Source organism: Manis javanica, chromosome 8, assembly GCF_040802235.1.
Source record: "Manis javanica isolate MJ-LG chromosome 8, MJ_LKY, whole genome shotgun sequence".
Classification (NCBI taxonomy): domain Eukaryota; kingdom Metazoa; phylum Chordata; class Mammalia; order Pholidota; family Manidae; genus Manis; species Manis javanica.
In genome coordinates this window covers 66435504-66460400 of record NC_133163.1, presented here as the reverse complement: position 1 = coordinate 66460400, position 24897 = coordinate 66435504, and the positions used below count along the sequence as shown (strand labels likewise).

The 24897-nt window shown below is 34.7% G+C and overlaps 1 protein-coding gene across 9 annotated transcripts in view; it reads left to right on the top strand.

Annotated features, from left to right (window-relative positions):
- NUBPL (NUBP iron-sulfur cluster assembly factor, mitochondrial) overlaps positions 1-24897 on the top strand; it is a 259893-nt gene that overhangs the window by 27946 nt on the left and 207050 nt on the right. For all 9 annotated transcript variants that reach the window (XM_073211389.1, XM_073211392.1, XM_036999438.2 and 6 more), the window contains exon 4: positions 17546-17636. In XM_073211389.1, the coding sequence (XP_073067490.1) occupies positions 17546-17636 (91 nt within the window). The remainder of the gene's footprint in view (positions 1-17545; positions 17637-24897) is intronic.

The following is a 24897-nucleotide window of genomic DNA, read 5'->3' as shown; positions in this document are numbered from 1 at the left end:
TAAAAGAATTTTCCCTATAGTAAATACATGTTTTGAGTATCAAATCTTTGCCAAAGTAGCCTGATTGTAGAAATTGTCTTTGTAATGGAGAAAAAAGGGGTTTGATTTCATGTTACTAAAGGATGTTACAAGTAATCAAAAGAAAAAAGGGAAATTTAAGAATCTAGAGAGTCTACCAAATGTCGTTTTTAAAGAGGAAATTAAAATCAGTAAAGAATAGACTTGGTTGAAACAAGTCCTATAAATGGAACTTGAGTAGCTAACATCTGTCTGTGACAAAATTCCCTGCAATTCTGCTACTTCGCCTTGTAAGCCTTGAGTTAGGGCTCTGACATTTTCATTTTTGCCATAGAAATGATTGTGATAATGTAAAATGATGTTTTATTTTTATACATGATTAGATAGGAAAGATGGAAGCCAGCTGTTGGTTAAGTGTGTGTCTTATGAAGCATTGCAGGGAATATGACATAGGCAGTAGTAAATCAAAAGTGGCTCATGGAGAGGTGGGGGGCCAAATACCTCTTTTGTTTCTCTTGGTGACTCTTAGTTTTGGCTCTGCAGAGTTGGATAGGTTAACTGATTACATCACATGGCCTGTGGTTTTATGACCCAGTTTGTGAAACTGGAGAACTCAAGGCATTCCTTTAAAGTGTGTGTTTATTAACTATCTGCTGTATGTCAGATACTATGGTAGGAATTTTGGATAGAGTAGTGATAAGACAGTCCAAGTTGTTTATTTAAGTCTGTGATAAGTGCTACAAAGGAGAAATCCTGTTGTCAGGAGAGTGTATAACAGGATACTGATCCTACTCTGAGGGTTGAGGGAAGACTTCTCTGGGGCAGTAATATTAGTCTCATCTGCCATCCTACAGCCACCATTACTCTCTGTCACATTATTCTGTTTTATTTTTTCAAGGTAATAATTATTATTGCCTCCAATTCTTATTTATTTATTTTTCTTTTCTCTCCATATCTTCCCCTACTTGCCTTCCCCCAGTTAGAATGAAAACTCCTGGAGAGCAAGGACCTTTGTGTCAGAAAACTGTGAGTGGAAAAAAGAGTAGTGAGGTGGAGAAATCAGAAGGCCAGTGAGGTGTTAGTCAGTGTGAGAGGCAGAGTAGCAGCCTTGGAGACCATGTCAAGAATTTTAGAATTTATCCCAAGGGTATTGGGAAGCATTTTTAAACAGGGGGTAGACATGAGTAGATTTGCTTAGAGTGGGCATGGGAGACTAGGCTATTACAGTAACCTAAGAAGGAGAGCATGGTGGTGTCTTGGACTAGGATGTTGGCATTGGAAGTGGAAGAGGAGGTAAAGTTGGTAGGTCTGGGTGATGGACTGGATGTGAGAGAGGAGGGGAAGGAGTCAGGGACAGTCTCCATTACAGGTTTCTCAACTGTATAACTGTGTTGATGTCAGATACATTTGCCTAATGCATTTGAAAAATTATATGCATATTTTCAATTTTGGTTTGCAGTAGAATTGCACCTGGTCATGGAAATTTAGCAAATGTGTTGAACTTTTTAGGCAACTTTTAGTCAAGATAGAAAAGCACAGTATTTTTAAGTCTACAGTGTTTTACTAATAATGTCATCTCTTTTATAACTGTCTGTAGTCCTAGCAGTTTTTTTAATGGTTTTATTGAATGTAATTCACATACCATACAGTTCATCTATTTGAAGTATACAGTTCAGTGTCTCTTAATATATTTACTATGTATACAAAATATATATCTATATATATAGCTATATATTTTATATACATAGATTATATCTATCTATATATTATATAATATATACCTATATATTATATGCATATAATATATACATATACAAATATGTATATGTATGTAATAATATAATATATGGTATGATGATATATGTACATTTATATATATTAATATATTTGCAGTATATTTTAATACATTCACATGCATCACTGTCAAATTTAGACATTTCATTACCCAGAAAGAAGCCCTGCATCTCTTAGCCATTATCTCTCAGTCTCATCATGTACACTAACCCTAGGGAACCACTAATGTTCCTTCTGTCTCTAGATTTGCCTATTTTGAACATTTCATTCAGGTGGAATCATACAATATACAGTCTTTGTGACTGGCTTCTTTCACTTACCATAGTGTTTTCAAGGTTCATCCATGTCATAGCACGTTTCAGTTCTTTTTTTATTGCTGAGTAATAGTCCATTATATGGATATACCACATTTTATTTATCCATTACATCAGATGAATGACATTTGGGTTGTTTCCACTTTTGGACTCTTATGAATATATTTTTATGATTATTCATGTTTAAGTTTTTGTGGACATATATTTTCTGATCTCTTAGGTTATACCTGGCAGTGGAAGTGATGGGTCATGTGACAACTCTGTTTAACCCTTGGAGGAACTGCTAGACTTGTCTCCAAAGTGGCTATACTATTTTACATTTCTACCAGCAGTGTATGAAGATTCTCATTTTTCCATATCTTCACCAATAATTATTTTTTGTCATTTTGATTATAGTCATCCTTTAGGGTGTGAAATGGTTTCTCATTATGGTTTTGAATTGTGTTTATTATTGGACTAAAATGATAATGAGATTGTAGCTGGGCAGTTTACTAGCTGATGTAGAATTTAAGAAGTCATTTTAGAACCACAGAAGACACCAAATGCCAAAGCAATCTTGAGAAAGAAGAATAAAGCTGGGGGTATATTGCACTCCCTGACTTCAGACTATATGGCAAAGGTACAGGAATCAAACCAGTATGGTACTCACAAGAACAGACTCATAGAACAGTGGAATAGAATAGAGAGCCCAGAAAGAAACCCATGCATATATGGTCAATTAATACATGATAAAGGAACCAAGAATATACAATGGGGAAAAGACAGTCTCTTTAATAAATGGTGTTGGGAAAAACTGGACAGCTACATGCAAGAGAATGGAACTGCATTACTGTTTAACTCCATACATAAAAGTAAACTATAAATGAATTAAAGACCTGAGTATAATAAGACATGAAAACTCTTAGAAGAAAGCATAGGCAAAAATCTCTTGACTTGAACATAAGCATGAGCAATTTTTTTTGGACATGTCTACCCCTGGCAAGGGAAAACAAAAAATGAACAAGTGGGACTACATCAAACTAAAAAGCTTCTGTATATCAAATGACATCAGCAGCAGCACAAAAAGGCAACCTACAGTGTGGGAAAATACATTCATAAATGATTTATCCCTTAAGGGGTCAACGTCCAAAGTATTTAAAGAACTCATACAACTCAACACCAAAAACACAAATAACCCTATTTAAAAATGGGTGGAGAATGTGAACAGACATTTTTCCAAAGAAGAAATACAGATGGCCAATAGGCACATAAGATGCTCCACATCGCTAATCATCAGGGAAATACAAGTCAAAACCATAATGGAACATAACCTTACACCAAACAAAGTGGCTCCTAACCAAAAGACAAGAAATAGCAAGTATTGGCTAGGGTGTGGAGAAAAGGGAACCCTCCTGCACTGTTGGTGGGAATGCAAATTGGTGCAGCCACTGTGGAAAGCAGGTTCCTCAAAAAACTAAAAATAGAAATACCATATGACCCAGTAATTTCACTCCTAGGAATTTACCTGAAGAAAATAAAATCTCTGATTCAAAAAGACATACGCACCTCTATGTTTATTGCCGCATTATTTACAATAGCCAAAATATGGAAGCAACCAAAGTGTCCATCAGTAGGTGAATCGATAAAGAAGATGTGATACATATACACAATGGAATAATTATTCAGCCATAAAAAGAAGGAAACCCTGCCATTTGCAACGAGGATGGATCTAGAGGGTATTACACTAAGTGAAATACACCAGGCAGAGAAAGACAAATACCATATGATTCCACTTATTTGTGGAATCTAAAAACAAAACAAAGTGGACAAAAGAGCAGTAGACTCATAGACATTGAGAAGTGACTGGTAGTTACCGGGGGAGAGGTTGAATGTGAGGGTGGGGAGGGTGAGGAGCATAAAGAGGCACAAAATCTCAACCATAATATAAGCTGGTCACTGGGATGGAAGTGTCAGTGGTTCTGTATCTTTCTATGTTGACAGATAGTAATTGCACTAGTTGGGTTGAGGATTTAATAATGTGTGTAATTGTTGAATCACTATGTTTTATATCTGAAACCAATGTAATACTGTATATCAACTATACTTCAATAAAAAAAGTCATTTTAATGATAAGAAAGTAGAGATGAATTGGCATATACAACTAAGTATTTTAAACATTTTAAAAGGCTTTACATTGTCTTTCTGGTTCTTATTTAGCAAATAACAGTTAAAATATTTTATTTTGTACCTAAAGTTTAAAAAGATTTTAAGGCTCCACAAAAAAAATTTTCATAAATATCCCAAATATTTTTGTTAGAGTTTTTATTTCCTTTTAAAATACAATCTTCAACTCTTTTGGCTCCTAAACAGCATAGTTGAGGATGTCTAAGTGATATGGACAAATTCAGTTGAACAATTGAAGGACCATCTTGTACCAGACATTGTATTTATTCAGTAATACTACGTTCAGAAAGCCTCCAACCTGTGAAGGAGACAGATACACATTTTTATTTACATATAAGGAAGAATGTGGCAAGCATAGCAGTTGGCAGGTATAAACAGAGTATGCTAATATCAAAGTGGAGAGAAATTAATTCCGGTTTTAAGAAGAGGCAATATTTTGAAGACTAGGTAGAATTCTTTCAGGTAGGAAAATAGCAGAAAAAAAGATTTATAAGTTGAAGGAACTGTGAGCAGTTAATGGTAGTAGGAAATTATAAGGTAATGTGTGTGGCTATAGTGTATGGTAAGTTGGGACGAGGGCTTGTGGGGAATCCAACTAAAGACAGATTGGATGCATGTGGTACATAAAGGAGTTTGGATTTTGTTCTATCATCTGTGGGGAACATTAGAAAAATTTCTGCCGGTGTACAGTTCATGATAAAAATCTGTGCTTTTCAAAGGTAAGATTTGTAGTGATGGTGAAGAACAAATTAGAGATTTGGAGGTACGGGATGCTGCCACAGCCAGAGTGAGAACTGACTTACCAACTAAAATTGGCTTAAAAATAAAGATTTACTATTTCATATGACAAGAAATCTGGAAGTTACAGGGCTCTGAGGTGGCATTTCTGCATTTCTCTTGGCTTAACCTTATGGTGATGGGATGGCTATCTCACTTGATCACAAAGAGGAAGGAAAAGGATGTGCTGTCTTATTGTTTTTTGTTAGAGAAGAAATCTTTGACCAGGCATTCTTTAGCTTCACTGACTAGGATTGAATCACATTACTGTGACTTAGCTGCAAGGGAGGCTGGGAAAGTGGGGAATCTGACATTTTTCACCTTAATAATGGGATGTGAGCTCTGCCTATGAAGAGGAAGAGGTTTTCGTGGGGTAGCAACCAGTAGTATTTGCAGATGCTGATATCTTCTGTAAATAGTTAAAGACAAAGGAAGGGACAGGGACAGATTAGAAGGGAGGGGGGAATTAAAGAGGTCTCCAGGTTTTGGTAGTGAATGAAAAGATGGTGGTGCCATTTACCAAAATGTATTTCCCAATTTAAAACTGAATTGAATCCTTACTCTATTAATAACCTTTACTGACTTTAAAACTTGATACTGGAGACCCTGTAATTTCACTTTCTAGTCAGTAACTGAATGGAACATGGAGGAGACACCTGGAGGTAGCATGGTGATTTTTAAGTGCTACTCCTAGGACCAGTACCAGCTTGCTGCATAAGAATTACCTGGGGAACTTGTTAAATAAATCAGAATTTCTGGGAATTGATATTTTTAGGTCTGGGATTTGGCTGTCAAGTTAACAAGCTCCCCGGGTGATTCTTATACTCGGCAAAGTTGGGTATATTTGGTAGGAAAAGCGTGGACTTCCGTTTCAGGCAAATCTGGATTTGAATCCCAACTCTTCATTTATTAACCATGTTTGAGCTTGGACAAGGCATCTGACCTCTCAGAGCTCAGTTCCCTCATCTGTGAAATAATAACAAGAATAGTAGCTATTTTATAGAGCTGTTGTGAAATACAGAAATATATATGAACTGTGTCTAGCATAATACCTGGTAGATAGAAGATTTCAGAAACTGGCTATTTATATGAGTGTCAGCCTGTAGTAAGTACTGCACATTTGATTTTAAAGAAACACAGATGGCTATATAGCTACAACAAAAGGAAAATAAAGGAACAACTATAACAGATTGCTTGTCTGTTGCTTAGTACCCATTGTAATCAATAGCTGATTTCTTTTCGGCCTAGCAAATATCTTCTAGGCTTGACTATATGAGCCTTTATTTTCTTCAGTGCATTTTTGGCTGTTCTGTGTATCTATATACCTTAAAAATTGGCAGTGCACCAAAAACCCTAAACCTAATTTCTGTGAAATGTATTACTTAATATATAGTAGAAGCTATTTTTCACAGTGGTCTCATATAAAATCTTAAGATGGACATGGTTCTTGTTCTTATTAAATGAAAAACAAAAAATATTATCAATTCAGATAGAAGTAAAAGTGCACATTAAGGATCATTTTATTATTATTTATTATTCTCAAAGTTTATGTAGTTGCCTGGGTTAAATAATTAGAATGTTATTTTGGATGGTTGTCTTGTGTGGTAAATAACTACCTGTTGAAAGTGAATGGTTATTTTGGTTGTTTCAGTGCATAAAGAGGTCTTGATGGAAGGAAGAAAAGGCACTAACATTGAGTACTTTGTGTTAGGAATTTGACTTTATTTGTCTCTTTGGAGAGAGGCAGCATGTTTCAGTGGGTACCTGTGGACTCTGAAGGCATGCTGCCTTAGTTCCTGTCCCAAGGTTCTGCACTGACAGCTGCCTGACTTCAGGCAAATTACTGATCTTGTTGTGCCTTGGTTTCTTCATGGAAGATTATTAGACAAGTACCTCAAAAGGTTGTTGTGAGGATTAAATAAGCTATTATGTAAAGTGCCTAGGAGTTGCCTGCCAAATAGTACTATATGACTGTTAGCAATTGTCTTGCCAATGGGTTTCTGCCCCAGACAAGTTCACTATGGATCAGTGTGACCAAAGAAATGACAGTAGAATGTTCTTGGGGTGAAAGGGTTATACCTAACTTTATTTCCATTGTGGCAGGTCAGTCACTAAAATCCTGTTCACTCAGAGTGAGTCTGTGTGCAGCAAGCTGGTCTCTGCCTCTGGGCCTCTCTACCTGCATAGCTGTCCTCTGGGCCTCTGTCCTCGGTGTTGTCACCACGTCAGCCTCTGCTCTGCTTGCGTGCAGCCTCGCAGCCATGCCACCGTGTCATGCAGAGCACTGGGCAGGGCTCTTTATATAGAGTCAGTAACAACGTATTGCCCACACATGTGTAGTGAGCTAGTCAACCAGGGCCAGGTGAGAATCCTGGCCACAGGAACCTTCATTTTATCCACACTGGATTCAGGTAATGATATTTTTATAACATTTTGTAGGTGATGGTCATAAAAGTATCTTAAGGCTTTTTCATTGAACTTTAATTGTATAGTTTTGTATATATTTGAATATAATACAATTTTTTATATCACTCATTATCTGGATACCATCTATGGTTAAGTAGATTATCTAAATCCTCAAGGTTCATACATGTAGAAAATATCAATAGTTACGCTTGCTAATGGATAGCCACTAATGTATATTAATGGTATTAAATTAACTGAGATGTGTGTCTACCTCTATGGTATCTTTTATAAGAATAATTCAATGTACTGAATAAGGAACTTAACATCAGATATTAAAATGAAAGATATGGCAGTGTTTGTTTATTTTTTAATTGTGTAATAGAGGGCTGGAAGTATGTTAAACTAGATTCTAAAGTCAGTCTTCTGTAAGAGATTTTTCCTTACTTGCTCTTTCTTTTCCATAAGCACACAAACACACACACCACATTCATGTAATGCAATAAGATGAAAAAATAACTGTTTTATAAGATAATCTTCAGATAGGTAAAAAGCCCCAAACTGCTTTTCCTTTCTATTTTCCTTACAGCTTTAGGTAGAAAATTTTATGTACAACATGTTATGAGACTTGCAATTACAAGCAGTAAAAGTTTTGTTTTGGATAGCTCTAGGGAAGCTGTTGGCTGGGTGTTTCTTTCTCAACACCTTTGGCCTACCTTTTAAATTTCTTTTGGTAAAGGGCAGCTTGCTGCCAGTAATTCATTCTCTCACTTTGTTCATGAAAGTTGCTGTATCTGATTTTGAGTTAGAACAGTTACCCTCTTTTACATTTAGTATACTCTTCCTTAGTTTTCACTTCATTTATATCATATTGGTGACAAAATTGTTGCACATCCTTTGAATTTCATGATCTGATTCTTTCCAAAAAGTAGTCTTTTGCACAGAACAATCTGTCTTTTCTTAATTATTCTTCCTCCTCCCTGCTAACTTGGCTCTGATCAGTTCACCTTTTCTCTCTTAATTTTTTTCTCAGTATATTATTTCTCCCCATCAGTTCTTAAGGAAAGAGGAGGGTCTTTAATCCTCATCAGGGCCATGTTGGAAAGGTTCTGGGGAGGAAGAGAGCAGAGGACATGAAGGCATGGATTTCAGAACTAGCTGCTTGGCTCCTGTGGCTTTGAGTCTGGAGGGTGGATCAGGTGCTCTCTTCACATCTAATTCCTGTGACTGCTGCATTGCTCCTCTTTGAAAGAGCTCCTATCAGAATTGTAATGCTCCCTGCTTTGCAGTATTGTTAAGGACATTTTGAAGGAATTGATGTTGGTTTTCAGTGCTTTTGCTGCAGTCAGTACTTTATCTTGTTTGGGAAATGTTCTTATTTGCTTAGGGCTCTACGTCCATTGGCTTAGATGGTGGCAAAAAAGTGGCTGGTTAATGTCACAAATAAGATAACTATTATTTTTAGGGGTTCCTAGAAATATCCTTTTCTGCACTTTCTGCATTATCATGTTGATAGAAGGCTTTCTGATTTTTCTCTGTATTTGAAAACTATTTACTAAGGGCATTAATACTTACATTTTTTTTCTTTAATGATACAAGCCAAGGATTTAAGGGTTTTTTTTTTCTTTGTTTTACCCCTAATTTACTTTCCCTCTTACTCAATATATGAAAATGAGGGACTTAAGGGAATTTGCTTGTAAAAGAAGATGTTGCTTACGTTGCTCTGGAAAGGGGAAAAAAAACAACACCAAAACTCCTGTGCAGCCTTTCTGTATATGAAATCCTATTAAACCTAATCTTGCTAGTGTGCAGGTTTAAAAATTGCCCTCTTTTTTTTATTGGAATATAGTTAATATACAATGTTTTATTGGTTTCAGATGTACAATACAGTGACTCGGTAATTATGTACATTAATAAATGCTCACCATAGTAAGTATAGTTCCCCTGTTAACCATACCAAGATATTACAGAGTTATTGGTTATATTCTTTGTTGTACTTCCATTACTATGATTAATCTATTTTATAATTGAAGTTTGTACTTCTTTAATCCCTGTTTATACCCTCTCCACACCCAGGGTAACCAAGAGTCTGTTGTCAGTATTTATGGGCCTATTTATTTATTTTGTTTGTTTTTTTATATTTCACATATAAGTGAAATCATGGTCGTATTTGTATTTCTCTATCTGACTTGTTTAACTTAGCATGATACTGTCTAGGTCCATCCATATTGTCAGAGATGGAAAGATTTCCTTCTTTTTTATGGCTGAGTAATTTTCCATTGTGTATATGTACCACATCATCTTTATCCATTCATCTATCGATGGATGTCTATGGATGGATATTATTTCCATATTTTGGCTATTGTAAATAATGTGACAGTAAACATAGGGGTGTATATATATTTTCTGTAATTAGTGATTTTGTTTTCTTTTGGTAAATTCCAGAAGTGGAATTACTGGGTTGAATGGTATTCCTAATTTTAGTGTTTTGAGGAACCCCCATACTGCTTTCCATAGTGGCTTCACCAATTTACATTTCTAACAACAGTGTGGAAGGGTTCCCTTTTCTCCACATCCTTGCCAACACTTTTTATTTCTTGTCTTTATAATGGCCATTCTGACTGGTGGGAAGTGATATCTCACTGTGATTTTGATTTGTATTTCCCATATGGTTAGTGCTGTGGAGCATCTTTTCATGTGCCTGTTGGCCATATATATGTCCTCTCTGGAAAAATATCTGTTCAGGTATTCTGTCTGCCCATTTTTAAATCAGGTTATCTGGGTTATTTTGGTGTTGAGTTGTATGAGGTCTCTATATATTGTGGATATGAGCCTCTTATTGGACATATCATTTACAAATATATTCTCTCATACAGTAGGTTGCCTTCCCATTTTGTTGGTTTCCTTTGATGAACAGAAGCTTTTTAGTTTTAGTCTCACTTGTTTATTTTTGCTTTTGTTTCCCTTGCCCAAGGAGACTTATCCAGAAAAAATTTCTCATGTTGATGTTCTTGAGATTCCTGCCTATGTTTTCTTCTAAGAGTATTATGGTTTCATGTCTTATATTTAAGTCTTTAATCCATATATAGAGATTACTGTTGTGTATGGTGTAAGACAGTGATCTAGTTTCATTCTTTAGCATGTAGCTATCCAGTTCTCCAATGCCATTTGTTGAAGAGACTGTCTTTTCCTCGTTGTGTATTTTTACCTCTTTTTTCATATGTTAATTGAGCATGTATGCAGGGGTTTATATCTGGGCTCTCTACCTGTTCCATTGTTCTGTGTATCTGTTTTCATGCCAGTACCATACTGTTTATATCACTGTAGCTTTGTATTGTAGCTTGAAACCAGGGAGTGTGATGCCCCCAGTTTGTTCTTCTTTCTCAAGATTGCTTTGATATTTGGGATCTTCTGTGGTTCCATATAAATTTTAGGATTCTTTGCTCTAGTTCATTGAAAAATGCCATTGGTATTTTGATGGGATTGCATTGAATCTGTAAATTGCTTGGAGTAGGGTGAAAATTGCCCTCTTCTTAACAAGCCCTTTTATAGCATGTTATAGCTTTAGTTTTCAAATATTTAGGTAGAGTACTTGTAATTTTTTAATTGCAGTAACTTACTGTTGCCATTCTTTACACTAGATTTTCTTACATAAAGTTGTATTTTTCTGGAGGTGAGATCAATAGAAAAATGAAGATGACATTGGATTTTTTTAGGGAAAAATGGAGGTTAGGAATAGATTGTAAAGAAATTTATGACCCTTTAACACCAGAACATTTTTAAACTTTAATACTTTATTTGTTTTTGAATTCTATAACTTAAATGTTAGTATAGAAGTATTAGGGGAGGGAATTTCATAAAGCCATAGAATAATAAAGCTTAAGGATGTACCTTAGGGGTCATTAAGTAACCAATCCTGATATTCTAGAGGAACAAATGGAGGTTTGTTCATTTTTATCATTTCATTCATTCAACAAATATTTAATGCTTACTGTTTTAATATCCAGTATTAATAGGTATTAATATTAATTAACATTACTTAATATCTGTACCCTTACAGAGTTTACAATAAATAATAAACATCAAAAGTAAGTTAATAGTATATTAGAAAGTAATAGAATAAGGGGAAGGGGAGGTGCTTGAGGGTGAGGGTGAGTTTCTGTTTAAAGTAGGGTAGGCCCTTTTGAAAATATGACATTAGAGCAGAGAGTGGAAGGAGATGAGAGACTACACTGTGTGACTAGTCTTCTGAGGAAAGTGTGTGTCAGGGAAAAGGAACAGCCAATTCAAAGGCTCAGGTAGGAGCATGTCTAGCTTACTATTCAAAGAATAGTAAAAAGACCAAGTGGCTTCTGGAGTAAGAAGTGGAGTGGAATAATACAGGATGAAAAATTAACAGGGTTAGGAGGAGGCAGAGGGTGGGCAACTGTCTAGATTATGTGGAGTCTTGTGAATTGTTGTAAGGATTGTGGCTTTTATGTGAGTGAAGTGGGGAAGGAGGGGAGCAATGAGTGGTTTTGAGGAGACATGATCTGACTTAAGTTTTTCAACTGAACCATTCAGACTACACTGTTGAGAAGGTATTCTGGGGTAGATCTGGTAGATTTAAAAATAAAGTGTAAACACCAGGTCAGTTAAAATTTGAATTTCAGATAAACAATGAGTAATTTTTGTGTATGTAAGTCCCATGCGCTATGTAGCTGATAGTCACGAATATGGCAGAATGTTAACTTTTATTTTATAATAAAAAAACAAACCCAACTCATCAGTGTTACTGTTGATTACTGTTACCATGACCCTGCTGACCAGCAGATTTCATCTTGCTCTTTCCTGTATTATCTATATTATTGTTTTTCATACTGTGGTTGTCATATACCCTGAAGTGGTACAAATACAGCTGGTTGGACCCCAGTCCAGAACTAGAATTTCAGAATTTCTTGGGAGGTAACAGAGTACCTCCATGACTGCCTCCTGTTCTGCGTTCTAGGTATAGTAGAACAAAACATACAAAAGTCCTTACCCTAATGGAATTAACATTCTAATGAAGGAGATACAATAAACAAGATAAATAAGTACACGTGCAGTATGTTAAATATTTATAGGTGCTAAGAAGAAAGAGAAAGTGGGAAGAAGAGTAGGAAATGTCCAGCATAATGATGAAGGAGTTGCAATTTTTGAAAGGGTGGCAAGTTAAGGCCTCCTTACATGGTTATGTGTGAGTCAAGACTTCAAGGAAGTAATGAAGAGAACCAGGTGGAAACATAGGGAAACATTCTAGGCTGAAGGAACAGTAACTGCAAAAGTCCTAAGGTAGGTGTGTGCCTGGTGTGTTTAAGACACTGCAGGAGAGCAGTATGTCTGGAGTCAAGTGAAAAGTAGAGGATGAGATGAGAGAGATAAAAAAGGGAATGGTTGGTGATTGTTAGAGTTTAGGCTTTGTGATATGTTGGAGAGAGATTTGTTTACTAGGACCAGCAATTGGCATTATCTCTGGGCCTGTTTCTTCATCACTAAAATGTGTACAGAAGACTAAGATGATCTCTTAGGTTTCTTTCTCTAAAATAGTTTTTAATTTGAAATCTGTTACTTCTTCTCCATTTCTACTTTTCCAGCTCTTTTGTAAGCAGTGAGTTTATCATTTGGGATTCTCCCCTACTTTTCATGAGCTTGTCTCTATACTACATCCAGCCAGGTGAACTTTTCTTTTATATTGCCTTTGTTCCCTTTTCTTTCTTGCCTGAATTTGAATATTTAGAGAATCCTTTGATAAATAGTAGGAAATTCTTTTCTTATCACCTGTTTAATCATTAGTTCTTCTGACAATCTGATTCTTATTTATTCTTAGCTAATAGAATTAGAAACGTATTTTTCTCTACTAAGACATTGAAATTCTTATGAATGGCAGCTTGACTTAAAGCCAGGCAGAAAAAGAAAGAGCCTTAATTCAAGTCTTAAACTGAATAAATCCCAAATGCCAGTCCAAGATTAAATAGACTATGAAGTGCAGGAATCATGGAATCCTTAACTGGATATGTCTATGGAAAGGACATCCTTAAGGTAGGTCTTAGTATTAAATGAATGTTTACTTACAAATAATTGGTTGGGACTCATCTGAAATGTTGTTTTGATGGGTTCTATTAGCAGACTCTGTGAATAAAAGGAACATGTCATGAAGCTTTCCAATCTTCTTCAGTATAAATTGTGTTGGAAGAACAAAGCAGTATCAAAACTGTTGTTGGTGCCTTTGAAATCCAACACAAAAAAGTAAGACTTGTAGGCTCTCAATTTGCAGCTTTCATGCAGTAGTAATGAAACAGTATAGTCATTCTGAAGAATTCTGCCACCTTTTACAGCTTTCACAGGGCATTATGAATTACAAAGAAACAAATGCAAAAATCTTAACAGTACTGTGGGGTTTGAACTGGCTTGTTTTATACAGTCTGCTAGGCATTGAGTACTGCAGAAGAATTAGAAAAAGAGTATAATGTTGGGTGCCAGCATACTAGGTCAAGTTTATGATGACATTAGAGATTGGGTAATCATAATTTATAATAGAACGTTTATTGTTATTTTTGCCAGTAGTCATTTTCTCTGTTGCTTATTTAGTGAGGCTCTTACAGTGATTATTCTTTTGTGCCTGGCTGAAATTAAAGATAAGGAAAATCCTAATTGGAGCTTTCTTGGCTAATAATTATTTTAGGAGGAGTGAAGTGGAAAGGATGCATAAAACTTAGCTAGTTAGACACCCAGTGCATATATTTATTTATAATCTACCTTGCTCATTTATTTTCCTACAGTATAAAAACCATTTGTTTTGAAAATTTAAATTGAAATACTAATTTATACACTTACAATAGGACCTTATTCAAAAATAATGGAGTAAATTATGACAAATGAAGTTCATTTGGCAGTTTTGAACATTACTGACTTCTAGACTTCAAATGTTTTAGCTGCTGTTTGAAACTATGGAAATTTTAGTGGTACAGTAGCCATGTCAATTTCAAGTACAATATGCTTTAATTAATATAGGCTGTGGCGTTTCTCTTTAGTGGACCCCAGTTTTATTTATGATATATGAAATCTAAGCAAGACATGCTAACTTAGTTCCAGTGCAACAGCCTGAAAGGTATGTTTATTGATTTTAAAAAATAGCTAATTAAGGGTAAGGGAATAAATGTTTACTGAGATAACTTCTCTGAAAGTGAAAGAGGTGACTTTGCCTTCCTGCTCTTGGCTTTCCTGAATTAGATGGTTGGGTAATTGAATAACTTGGTCAAGAAGAAGTTTATTTTCTAAATCAGTATTGGCAAACTATGACTGGTGGGCCAAATCCTGTCTGTTTTTATAAATAAGGTTTTATTAGAACTCAGCCATATCATTCATTTACATATTTTCTGTGCTTTGATGCTGCAATGGTACTATTGAATAGTAGTGGAACATGACTTATAAGGCCTGAAATATTTACTCTTTGACTCTTTAGGGAAAGTGTGCCAACCCTTGTTCTACATCTAAGTCTTTTGTAGTCAGATCATGTTAAAGTTCTGGTGTAGGCTTATGAAGTTAGTATTTTTGTGTTTAATTTCCCATTCTTTTCATTCTAAGAGAGAATACTTAAAAAAAAAAAAAGGTCATTTTGAGTGTTAGTTTCCAGCTTTCTCACCCATAAGGAGATTACTTTGCACAGCTGCTCTGAGGAGTCAATGAAAAATGTAAATAAAATGCTTAGCAGAAAGCCTGGTACCAAGAAGAAATTCAAGCAATGGGAAATAGAATTAGGGAAAGTCTAGGTGTTTATTTAGGTGATTTAGGGTGGTTTGTTTTTAGAGATTCTGATTTGTCTCCAGAGCTGTCTGTAGAGGCTTAGTTTATCTGAGTTCTTAATATAACATTGCTGATTAACGTTCCCCTGTCCTTTCTGTTCTTTCCTTCCCTGCCTTTGTCCCTCTCTCCCTTCCTCTTTCTTACCTTCCTCCCATTTTCGTACCTTCTCTGTTTCATTTTTGATATATGTAAGCTTTGGCAATAAACTTCGGTCAGTCAGTAACTACTCCTAGGGAGAGTGTGCAGAGAATCTAACACATGGAAGATTTCTCTTTTATCCTTAGTATCATTCTCTAGGAAACAGAGAACCTCTAAAATTGTGTAATCTGACTCCCTCACCCCTGTTATTCCTAAGTGATAATGTATATTATAGCCATCTAGGTATATATAATTTATTCCTACCCCAGAAAATTTTAGGGCAGATCTTCAGTTTTGATTTGAACTATGATTCTAGGTATTAGACAGGCCTGGTTTTATTTTAAGACCGGACAGATAGATGATAGATTCTCTTTAACACTTTGAAGGAAACTTGAAGATATATCTAGTGAAACAAAAGTTGACTCTAGCAGCCTTACATTGCAAACACCCTCTTAGCTGTTTTCTTGTTTCATGAAAATAAACTTAAGCTAAGTTATTTTACTTGACAGGTGTTTTTAGATCAGTTTGAAACCTAGGACCTGATCCTTGCCAATTATTATGAAACCAACATTAATATAAGTAAGAGAGCAAGGAAAAGAATCTCAGATAATTTTTTGTTTTCACTGGCATTTATTATAATTTTGTGGTAGTTGTTTTGTAGGTGTCATGAAAAAAGATAGGGAAAAGAGGTAAAATTCGAGGATGATAGTTACAGCTTTAGCACATTTTTAGATAATAGTATTAACAATTATCCACATTTCTTAAGGTTTTAGACCCCCCTCATTTGAAAATCTTATTATCCATAGTAAATTTAATTATATTTTAATTCAACTAAATTCTTTTGTTTGTGGTTTAAAAGTAAATTAAAATGGGTCAGAATTTCTGATTGAATGTTCCTCCCTTTTTCAAATTAATACCTAAATGCATTACACCTAAATTTTATATACTACCATTCTGTTAAAGGTAAAGTGTCCTTCCTATTTTCTCATTTACTTTATGTTAAGCTGACGTTTTTTGGTAGAGTTAGATTTTAGTTCCTAGTCCCTTAGTTTTTGTGAGTCACACAGGAACATGAAGTGATTTTCTTCCAAGTGTAATTTGAATGAGTATAAAGTTAGGGACATAAATGTTGAGTATACTTTATTTTGTATATTTATAGGAACTAGATCGCAAGGTTTAAAAGTAATTTTGTGGCCTGTAACTAAGTAGAGAACATGGATGATGAGAGATTATTTAATTAAAAAGTTTTTTTGCGAGGTTAAGAGTTTTATCTTGCCAGGATATGGGGAGAGAAGGAGGAGAGTTATAAGTCTTCGTGAAACATACTCAAAGGCATATAGTTAGTATTCTGTCTGCATCCGTATGAGGAAATAGAGTAACAGATTGACTTAACCTATCACAGCAGAAAGAGGAGGAAATTTAAAAAAAAAAAGACATTTCTGAATAGTGAATTTTGTTTCCTTTACTTGGCTAATCTGCCCATAAACTGACAGCTAGCGAAGAGACCAGTCTGGATTTTCTGCCTTTGAGTAGCTGGATGGGTCATCAAAGAGAGCAGTTTTAGTGTATGAATTCTCCAGAAGACCTTGGGTGTTCAACTGTGGCTTGAGGTTATTTCTGTATCATGTCTGTTACTACCCTTGTTGGCATTCTGTACCAGATCTACATCAGAATTTCTCACTTCTTTTAGTATGGTCTTGTTTCCATGATTTTTTTTTTTCATTTTGTATTCTTTGGTATGTTAGATGGGCTTTCTGAAAGTTAATGCTCCATTTTCCTGGGGTTTTGTTTGCCATTGTAAATCATTATTTTAATAAATTGTGTGTGATTTGTTAGTTCTCAGATCTTAAAGATTTTGGTCTAGTTGAGACTATGTTGGAGATCTGAACCACAACGTATAAAGCATGTACAGTGGGTTTCTCTAGTCAGTTATTAATAAACCAATAAAAAGTATTTACCCTAAGCAATTTATGCTCTTTTACCTTAGTGTTGCTTTGAAAATTTAAGATATGATTTTGGAATATTTTGCAAATTTTCTGTAGTCAGATTTACTGTTGCTGTGTACTTTATGTTTGATGAAGAGTGGGAATAATATGGTAAATTCTGTTTTCTTACAGTCAAAAGCCATTGGTTTGTTAGATGTGGATGTGTATGGCCCTTCAATTCCAAAGATGATGAATCTGAAAGGAAATCCAGAATTATCACAGAGTAAGTAAAGAAATGATAAGTGGTATGATAATAGTTACACGTTTATTAATACCTCCTCGGTGTCAGGCATTGTGTCATCTACTGTGTATACTTTATGCACACTGTAATATAGTAATTCCAAAATTTGGTATGGAGCCAGACTCTCTGGGTTTGAATCCCAGCTCTTATACTGACTGTGTGGCTGTGATTGAATTCTTTAACTTCTTGGTGCCTCCCTGTTTCTCCTCCCCACCTATGTTAAATAGGGCTAACAATTTTACCTACCAGATGGACTTGCTGGGCGTGATCACTTAGTTACAGAATTGCTGTAAGTGTAATGCACATAGCACAGTGCCTGGTACATAGTGAACAGAAGTTAGCTCATTATCATTTCTCTTTATATTAAATGTGTGGATGTATGAGAATATTTGAATAGAAACTATATAATATGTTTGTATTAGAAGAGATGAAAGTTGTTTTCTTTAATCATATATTTGTCATACTTGTCTTTTAAGTATTTAAAAAAATTCCAAAACATTAGTTTCTCTCTCCAGCCTTCACTGCCATCAATAGAACAGAGTAATTTTTTTGGTAAACGTTTAATATTTACTACCTTTATTCATACATTTTCTTACAAAGCTATCAAATATAAAGCTTTAAGAAGAAGAAAATGCTATGATTTAAAAATGAAGAATTGGAAAAACTGTAACTTTTCTTGAAAAATGCTTTTAAGTTTATTAAATTTAAATTTATTAAATTTAAGTTTATTAAAATTTATTCCTGATTATAAGGAGAGTATAAAATTGAACAATTTCATTTCTCATTGGGCTTTTTCCATGGATCTAGGACAAAATGACTATTTACTGAAGGGTATTGTATTATCTTTGTAAATAATAGAAGTTTCCTTTTAATTGCCATTAATGTTAGTTAATAAGGCATTGTCTGCTATTTAGATGCTTTTGTTTGTGGTTTAGTTTGCATTCAATTATACTGTTAAGTCATGAATGATTGTTTCTAAGACAGTAAAGATTTTTGAAGGAAACTTGCAGATCTAGTGATGATTAAATTGACCTTAGCAGTCTTATATTGTAAGCATACTCTTAGCTGTTTTCTTGTTTCATGAAAACATAAACTTAAAAAGCTGAATTATTCTAGTTTCTTTGTTTGGCCTTTTAGTGGAATGCATACTCAGTTTGCAAATATGTGATATGTGCCAAGATGTCAAACTTTCACAAAGAAGTAGTAATGAATTTGCATACTTTAATGATAGACTCATTATGTCTGTCTCTTGATTAAAAACTGGTTCATGCAGCACTTGAGTGATGGCAAAATGGAGCCCTTGGTGTCATTCTTCTCTTAAGTAGTCTTTTTAGTCTATGCCAACATAAATAGTTGAAGTGAACTTTAATTTCTTTCTTCTTGTTTTACTGAAGCTGTAATCTTAAATTTGATGTTTGCAAATTGGCTGCCATTAAATAAGCTTTCTGGTAAAGATGAGATACTGGAAATCTTGGAAAGCCTTAAAAGAATACATTTTTTGTGTTGACAGGCTGATCTTGTTCTTATTTACAAGAAATAAACTGAATGATTAAGACATTCACTTAAAAGAATGTGAATTCTTAAAAGCCCTGCTTATAAATTATTTTTTGAATATTAGGTAAACTTGCCACCATTATACTAATTGGCATCATTTCGACATTTCTACATTTTATCATGTTAATTTGTTCTGTTGTACTCTTTGTTACAGAAAACAATGCAATATAAAATTATCTAATTAATAATAAAGAAAAACTGAAAGATTGGCTCTCAGTGGTTTAGATTTGGGGAAGATAGACGAGTGAGCTGAATCTCAACTTTACAAATGTTCCTCTTTTCTTGGACTTAACTAGACAACCTTTGGGACAGTGGGGCTTCAGGGCTGTCTCTCTCTCTCATTATTTTAACAGACATATGATATTGTAGCTTTAGTCGATTTGTTTATTTAAAAACTACATGGTAGGGTTGGTAGATTATAAATTTATTCACATTCTTATATCTTTTTTTCTTCTGTTTTGGGGGGATTGTAGAAAAACCACACTTTTTTGTAGTTATATAACATTTTAACTTTGATTACTAAGAGAAATTTTGTATTGGATTCTAGAGAAGTTAATTCAATAATTGAAGAAAAATTTAAGTATATAAGTTTGGGTTTCTTATTCTGAGAATGTTTCTATCAGCTTAAAATCACAGTAGTGATTTATCTATGTTATTATGAAAAATTATGGTAATGGCAGTCTAGCCAGTTTGTACAAAGAGTATTATACAAAAACCTCAACAGGTTGACATTGTAATGACTGCAAATGACCAGTTGCTTTGGGAACTTAATGGGATTTAGAATAAAATCCATGTGTAGTTGGGGAAGCTGTTATCTAAGCATGAATATACCTTTTTTATTAAAGAACAAATACCAGTTATTTTTCTTTTTTTAACTTTCTAAAAAAAATATTCACATTTCATATTATAGTATAGCTGAATTATAGTCCTAGAAATTATTGAATGCAAAGGGTTCCAATTGAAGTTACAACTGAATATTAAATGGTAGTTGCACACTGAAATGTGTTGCTATATTTCACTAATGTAATATTCTTTTTTATGGCTATGTTGAGGGTTTTCACTAAGCTTTCTCAAATGACATTTATTGGCAGGAGTATCTGCTTTCTTTCACAGTTTTGGGATGATAAATCACCTTCATAATGCTTGTCAATTTGTCATTACTTAGTTTTACAAAAGAATGTCTTTAATGTATTTAGCTAATAAAGTAGGATATTCTGAAGGTTTGTGGATAGAGGTTACTAAAATGGGAATGTCAAGTAATTTTATTGAGAATGACACAGTGCTTATTAATGGCTAAGTAGGAGACTTGAGTAGGATACACTTGTCTTTTCTATTGTTATAGAAATTTTCCACTCACGCCACAGTATTCTGCTCTGCCTTAAGCTGTGAAGCATTTTTCAAGTTAAGGAATGAATGTGTGTGTGGGTTTATAAAACAGAGAAATTGTGAAAAATTAGGTTGGGGAAATGACTTTTTGTAAGAGCACTCACCACCAGTAAGAACTATGAGGAAGGGATTAAGATTTCTTTAAGATAATTTAAGTGCATAAAGAATGAGAATAAAGTCAGTTATTTCTGATGTCATCTTGTTGTTTCCTTCCAGGGAAGAAACTTAGGGATGTTGAAATTGTTGACATAGATGATTAAATTCTGAGCCAGTGGATAGCACTCCCAATGCTTCTGATTTATAATTTGCTTCTTCTGGTTATTGCCTTGAAGACCCTTGGATTTCTCTGATGCTTGAGTTTCTCTGATTATCTTTGGGAAAGGTTCTGGGATGTATTCCATAATCACAATGTTACAGGAATGATTTTTTCTTTCCTGCTTTCCCAGATTATGTTTATAACCTCTTATATACAGAGAATAAGATGATATTCCTAACATCATCAGGGGTTGAAGGAATCTTGAAAAGGTATTTTGGTTTGCTCTGGCTTTAGGCGCTTTTATCTCTGGAATATCTCAGAGATGAGATCTATGTTCTTGGAAAAGTTCCATCACCCTAGTTTTCAAACAAAAGCCTATCTATCTCTACTTAGCTCAGTTTTTTGCCTAGGTCATAAAATTGACTTGAACTAAATACCTGTTTAGTTTGGTAAACCCTTTTCAATTTTTCCTTTGGTAATCCTGAGCTGAAGAATAGCCAGACTCTTGGAGTTTTTCTTGCTATACTGTAAAACTTCTTAGTTAGGGGCTGTAGCTAGTGAAGTCATTGAAGAATGCCTTATTTAACGTTCTTATTTAGAACAACTAAATGTATTTTGGTAGCTACTGGTTCTTGGACTGCTAATTTTGGTTTTCTTTCACAGGATGGCAGCAAATAATGTTGACCAGATGTATCTGTGTATATGTCAAAAAGGTCATACATTTTTCTGTTTACAGTTAGCACATACCATAGTACAAGATTGGTATTTCCCATGCCCTTTTACTTTTTATCAGAGGGCTGTCCTTAAGGTGTGTAAATCAGTAGTGCAGTACATTTGTAATGTGGCTGTAGGTTTTAAGGCTATTTGTATTTCACATTTCTCTTTTCCAGTCTAGTCCCAAGTTAATAAAGCAGGACAAAACTTTTTTTCTTATTTCCTACTCTTGATCATTTCCAATGTTTCTTAAAATTACTAGCACATTTCATTATCTTCTCTTAGATGAGAAAAATTCAAAGGAGTTACTAGTGTTAGGTAGTGGTAGGATAAGCTTGCAATTTTATTTGTAGTACTCTATTTTTATTTATGTACCCTAGGAAGTTTTTGCTTTTAAAGTAAACTTCATTATTGTTGATTCACAGTTACTTTCATTAATTTAATGGGTACTTTAGAAACGTTTTAGGGGTGCTTTAACGAAGCATGCTTCTTTTCTTTTCAGTTAACAGAAAGTGAAGGGAAGTAGTTTAGTAAAAGTGGGATGTTAAATGAGTTTTGAAGCTGGAAGATGTTGGGAATAGTCATCTGTGAATGGAGAGCTCTATGGGAAAAGCCAAAAGGCCATAAATAATAATACTGTACTATGAGGCGTGAAGTGTTTTGATGGTCTAGATTTGGTAAGGCTAACTAGAGAGAAAAGAAATTAGACATGATATGAAAAAAAGCAATGAAATAAGTAATTTTTCTTACTTTCCTTCTGGACCTTCACTCTAGATTTTGTGTATGTGGTGTATCCATACAGAGTAATGGATTGAAATGAGATACTCTTCATCAAGATTGGGTAGATTTTGTACACTGATATTTTTAGCAGCATTATTCACATTAACTAAATTGTGGAAGCTACCCAAGTGCCTTTCAGTGGATGAATGGATAAGCAATATGTGTTATATACATATAGTGGAATACTATTTGGCCTTAAAGAAGTTAGGAAGGAGCTTCTGGGTTGTTGAGCATGAGGAGATATTGGGAGAGTGGCATGCTTGAAGAGGGCATGGAAGCCCCGTTTACTCATACGTTGCTCTATATATCTCTTCCATCTGGCTGTTTCTGAGTTACATGTTTTTATAAACCAGTAATATAGTTCCAGAGAAAGTCTGACATATCCTGCAACATGGATGAAGCATGAGGACATTATGCTAAGTGACATAAGCCAGTCACAAAAAGACAAATACCATATGATTCCACTTTATGAGGTGCTTAGAGTAGGCAAAAATCATTGGGACAGAAAGTAGAATGGTGGTTACCAGCAGCTGGGAGGAGGGGAGAATGAGGAGTTATTATTTAATAGGTACAGAGTTTCATTTTTACAAGATCAAAGAAGTTATGGAGATGGATGGGTGGTTGGTTGGGCAACATTATGAATTTATTTAATACCACTAAACTGTACACTTAAAAATGGTTAAGGTAATAAATTTTATGATATGTATGTTTTACCACAGTGAAAAAAAATTGGAAAAAGAATGATTGGATATATTTTCTCTGGCAATATTGCCAGTACTCTTCACATAACAATAAAGGGTTTCTTCAGTAGTATCTGTGGTACCAACCCAGTCAATCAACCAGTTCTTTATAGGAACAATCATTACTGGGGAAAATAGAATAGTGATGTTTCATTGGGAGACTTAGTAAGTTTAGTTATAAACCTTTTCTAATTTTCAGTTAGAAAACTTTCCTAGCCTACTAGTTTTTAGGAATTCTAGCCTAAAATTATATTTTCATCTCATGAAAAGGGATAGAACTTATTGTATTTGAAATCCTTACTGTTATCATAACCTATATTACCATTTGTAATATTACCAGTATTGTAAAGCTTGTATGATCTAGTCCCCCCTGCCTTCTGCTTCTACAACCTCAATTCTGGCAAGCTTGCTTACTCAGTCAACACCAGTCACAGTGGCCTCTGTTTCTCTAACGTGCTGTGCTCTGTGCTGTCTCAGCACTCTCACATTCTGTTCTCTCTGCCTGAAATGCCTCTACCTCTACTGTCTTCCTCTCATTCCCTGCAGCTTTTTCTACTCATTAGGCCACAGTTTCAATGTCTTTTCTGACATTAGGCCTTCTCTGACTCCTCAGTCTCCTTGTTGCAGTTGCAAGGATGGAGTGTTTGTGTTATCTGTTTAATTTTTTTAATCTCCCCTACTAGACAGCACAACATCCACAAAGGAGAGGCTTTCTTGTTTGGTTTGTGTCTCTAATGATACATATATAGTAGATGAGCAATAAACTTTAGTTGAATAAATGAATAACATAGTCACTTCTGCTAAGTTTCATATACATTAGCTGCATGTCCTATTTTCTGTTTTGGTTATATGAGTAATTTAATTTGCAAACATTTTTATGAATAATAAAGGCAGTTTAAAGATGTTATCTTAGTAGTTAATCTTTGTGATATATCTGAGTAGCTGTGTCATGCTGCTTTTTTTTCCTATTTGAAAAAAAGGAAAAAACAAAAACAACCTATAGGTTAGTAATTTGGCCTTGGAGAATAATGTTATAGGGATTGCTCGAGTTGTTTCAATATGATAGGACAGTGCCAGTCTTGCTTCATATCTTAGCTTTGAAATGTTGATCATTGCTCTGCTTACTAATAAGGGGTAGAGTTCTCTAGGGCCTGAGTTTGAGCTGTGATGGAAAGGACAGTGTTTGGAATCCCAGCTCTGGGAATATGAACAACCTGGAAAACTGAAGGAACTAGTAGGTCAGCATATACCATCATTCTTTCCTCAGACTGCATTGTCAGGCTGAAATGATGCATGGACACTAAAGCAAAGCTCTTATTTGAGACTAATTTTGGCGACTGGTATTTGTAACCAGTTAGGGGAGATGGGGAGTGAGTAAGTAGTGACAGTATGGTTTTGGTTTTATTCTCCTGTGTCTGAGGTCTTAAAACTAAGGAAAAGAAAGCAGAAAGGAAAGGAAAAGAAAGCAGCTTGCACTTTAATGGGTTTTGAGATCTCCCTTGTAGTATACAAACCACAAACTCTTTTTTTGAAATGGTAGACTGTCTTAAACTGGGTTCCCCAGAAAGCAGAACCCTGTGGACTATAAATTTCTTAAGAATAGAGTTAACATCGTATTCATCTTTCTTTTCTAGAGCACAGCACAGTACCATTATAGACATGTTCAATAAATGAGGCCCAAGTGATTGATTTTCCAAGGGTCATATAAAATATATTTTATAAAATATATCTCGAAGTAGCACAAGGTGTACTTAGATATTTTCAGGATAGTAGTTTCATAAATCAAAAACTTGGACATATTGTCAAATCTAAA